The 3913-nt window shown below is 42.6% G+C and overlaps 1 protein-coding gene across 1 annotated transcript in view; it reads right to left on the bottom strand.

The window, feature by feature from the left end:
* LOC109843976 overlaps positions 1 to 1304 on the bottom strand; it is a 6241-nt gene extending 4937 nt beyond the window's left edge. The window contains exon 1 of the mRNA XM_020412978.1: positions 1189 to 1304. Coding sequence (XP_020268567.1) covers positions 1189 to 1304 — 116 coding nt within the window. The remainder of the gene's footprint in view (positions 1 to 1188) is intronic.

Raw genomic sequence — 3913 nt, 5'->3', positions numbered from 1 at the left:
GACGGCGGGGGGTCCGATGGTAATTTTGCGGAAGTTAATGGCTGACTACCCACTGTTGTTAAGCCCATGTGGGTTAATTTTGAATGCTCCTTTTTACGGGATTGCTGGTGGTCGACACGTGGCTCCTTCCTCACTGGGGCGGTTTTGTAATTGCTGTGAATATGAGGGGTTCTTTGTGAGACCAATGTTTTAACTCATTTAGGGGGGGTTTATTCATTCGTGGAAATTTAGGGGTAATGAGATAATTTTTAGAACAACACATTTTGTTGTTATTCATTGGAGTAAGGGGCTGTTTGGTTGGTTTCCTAAAAACCAAGAAAATGAAATCGGTACAAGAAAACCAATAAAATAATATTTTTATCCATTTCCATCCCTAAAACTCACTCATAACATCCAATAAAATAATATTTTTATCCTCCAACTCATCTCATTTCATTTCATTTCTTACCTTTAAAAATAAACCAAACACAAGAAATGTGTCACATCATCCAACTCATCACATCTCACAAACACAAGAAATGTGTCACATCATCCAACTCATCACATCTCATCTTATCTCATTTTTAAAAATCACACACATCCATCACATCTCATCTTATCTCATTTTTAAAAATCACACACATCATCCAATAATATTGTGACAACTCATCGCATCTCGTTAAACCTTCTTTTCTATCTATTTCCTCAAAAAAAACAAGAAATTGATTTCCTCGAGTATGTGTCACATCATCCAATAATATACCTCCAACTCATCTCATCTCATCTATTTTCTTATTTTTAAAAATGAAACAAACACAAACAACCTCAAAACATCATCTAATAATATACCTCCAATTCATTTCCTTATTTTTTTAACCAACCAAACAACCTCAACATAAGTTTTTTTAAAAAATCACTCACATCATCCAATAATAAGGTGACAACTCATCTCATCTCATCTCATCTCCTATTCTATAGTTTTCTTCTTTTTTTAAGCCAACCAAACAACCTCAAAACAATTATTATAGGAAATAGGTTTTCTATTCTTTGATTTCCTTTTTTTTTGCGAAATGAACAGGCCCTAATTAGATTTGGTGTATATTTTATGATGTTATTGGTTTGTTGGGATAATTGTGGGACAAATACCCCACTTCACCCAAAATTACCCCTACTATATAAACCCTCCACAGCCACACCCTCAAATTTTACCTAAAATTATGAGCTGGAACAAATGGGGGTAATCTTGCCCTCTTCTTCCACCACTTCACTTCGGTCGTCACGGTCGTCACCCGCCTCTCCTCCTCCCTCCGCGTATCGTCGTCCATGGCCGTTGTCACCCTCCTAGCCCTCGGCAACGATGCCCCCGACCTCTTCTCCTCCGTCGCCACCCTCCGCTGCGACGAGCCCCGCACCGACCTTGCTCATCCTCTCCGCCGGCGCCTTCGTCATAAATTCGGTTTCGATCATCGCCACGCCTTTCCCTTTGGATCTGCCTCTATTCATTCGGAATGTTTGTTATTTAGTGGCGGTGCTGGTGATGTTCTATGTGTATTTGAGTGGGAGATGTATTTGTGGCAGGGGGTGGGGTTTGTTGGGTTGTATGTGTTTTTTGTGGGGCTTGTGTTTTGGATGGACTTGGGGAGTACGGATGCATGTAAGAGCAGGGAGAAGGAGGTGGAGGAGGTGGAGATGGGGTTGGTGGAGAAGTCGGCGATGGAGGTTGAGGTGGGCTTGTGTTTTGGATCGTTTTAAATGTAATAATTGAGATTTTATAATCATCATTGTAATTAATTGTGCCACTCAATTTATCTCATTATCCTATTTTATCCTAATTTATCCCGCTCAAATTATCCTAATGGGTTGCCTCAAATGTTGGGGATTCGAAACAATCAATCGAACTCTTGCCCTTTCGGACCTTGTGTTGAAAGTAGGAAAGTAGGAATAAAACCACAAATAAAGATCTAATTTGCAAAAAACAGTAAAGGAGATGAACACACAGATTTAACGAGGTTCGGCAACGTGCCTACGTCCTCGGGAGCCACACCACACAATCTCTTTATTAATTAAAGAAGAAAATACAAGCTCTCAAACAAGGGATTAATCTCTCTGATATTCTCTCTCTTTTTGCAGTCAAAAAGCTCTCTTTTTTTATGTTGTTCAAACCCTAAAATCATTTGGGGTATATATAGAATCCTGAGTAAAACAGATTCCTAAACAGAACAGGATTCTGTTTGACTGCGTCGCGGTCGACCGGCCCGGTCAACCGATCAGATTCCAGAGAGTTTGGCGATCGACCGGCGCGGTCGACCGCAATAAAAACCCGAGACCAGATTTTCTTACAGGGTTTTGGCGATCGACCGGGGCGGTCGATCCGTTCGCGGTCGACCGTCGCGGTCGGCCGTGGATCTGTCTGCTCGTTTTCTTGTTCTTTTAATTTCAGCTCTTGTCTCGAACTTTGGGTCTACACCTTATACTAATAATCTCCCACTTGGAGACCAAAGTGCCTGCAATGAGTTCCCCCGAACTTTCCCCTTCTTCGCATGTATGTTTTCCCCGAAAAAATTCTTCTTTCAATCAACAATATCCCGGCGATCTGGCCGATCCTCGTAGTGTGGCTCCGCCTTCGTCTTCTACTCGTGAAGGCCAACTGAAGTTGCGCACAACTCCAGTTTCTCAATGGTGACTGCCTTCGTCAACATGTCCGTCGGATTTTGACTCTCCAAAATCTTCATTAAATGCAACTTTCCGTCCTCAACTAGCGAGCGTATAAAATGGTATTTGACGTCGATATGCTTCGTTCTGGCATGATATACTGGATTCTTAGCAAGATGTATAGCGCTCTGGGTATCACAATAAAGAACTCCTCTCTCTTGCTTCAGATCCAACTCTTCCAAGCACCCGTTCAACCAGATCATCTCCTTGCTTGCTTCAGTCACCGCGACATACTCAGCCTCGGTTGTTGATAAAGTCACAATCTTCTGCAGACGTGAGACCTAGCTCGCTGCTGTCGACGCTAAGGTATAAACATACCCCCGTGGTGCTTCGCCTCGTATCATGATCACCGGCGAAGTCCGCATCCACGTATCCTTGCAGTACCAATTCCTTCCTCCTAAAACATAGTGGTTTGTTTGTTGTCCCTCTCAAGTACCGCATTATCCACTTTACGGCCTCCCAATGCTGCTTCCATGGATTGCTTGCAAATCTGCTCACAACTCCCACTGCATGGGCGATGTCCGGCCTCGTGCAAACCATCGCGTACATGAGACTCCCAATGGCCGAAGAATATGACACCCTGCTCATATGCTCTCTATGTGCATCTGTCTTAGGCGATTGCTCCTCAGATAGCTTGAACTGACTTCCAAGGGGTGTGCTAACAGCTTTTGTCTTAGGCGATTGCTCCTCAGATAGCTTGAACTGACTTCCAAGGGGTGTGCTAACAGCTTTAGCATTCTGCATGTTGAACCTCTGAAGTACCTTCTCAATGTATTCAGCTTGGCTCAATTTCAATGTCCCTTCAGCTTCATCCCTACTGATTCGCATCCCTAGAATCTGTTTCACTGCACCCAGATCCTTCATTGCAAATTCTTTTGCTAGCTGCCTCTTCAAACTGTTTATCTCTTTTAAACATGGTCCTGCTACCAACATGTGATCAACATATAATAACAAAATAATAAAGCTGGACTCGAACCTTTTGAAATAACAGCAATGATCCGAATTGCATCTTCTGTAGCCATTGTTCTGCATGAAATTATCAAACTTCTTATACCACTGTCTCGGAGCCTGTTTCAAACCATATAAGCTCTTCTTGAGCTTGCACACAATCTCTTCATTTCCTTCTTCAATGAATCCAACTGGTTGCTTCATGTAGATTTCTTCATCCAAGTCACCATGAAGAAAGGTAGTCTTCACATCTAACTGCTCAAGGAAAAGGTCC

Source organism: Asparagus officinalis, chromosome 5 (assembly GCF_001876935.1).
Source record: "Asparagus officinalis chromosome 5, Aspof.V1, whole genome shotgun sequence".
Taxonomy (NCBI): Eukaryota; Viridiplantae; Streptophyta; class Magnoliopsida; order Asparagales; family Asparagaceae; genus Asparagus; species Asparagus officinalis.
This window is presented reverse-complemented; position numbering and strand designations above follow the sequence as displayed.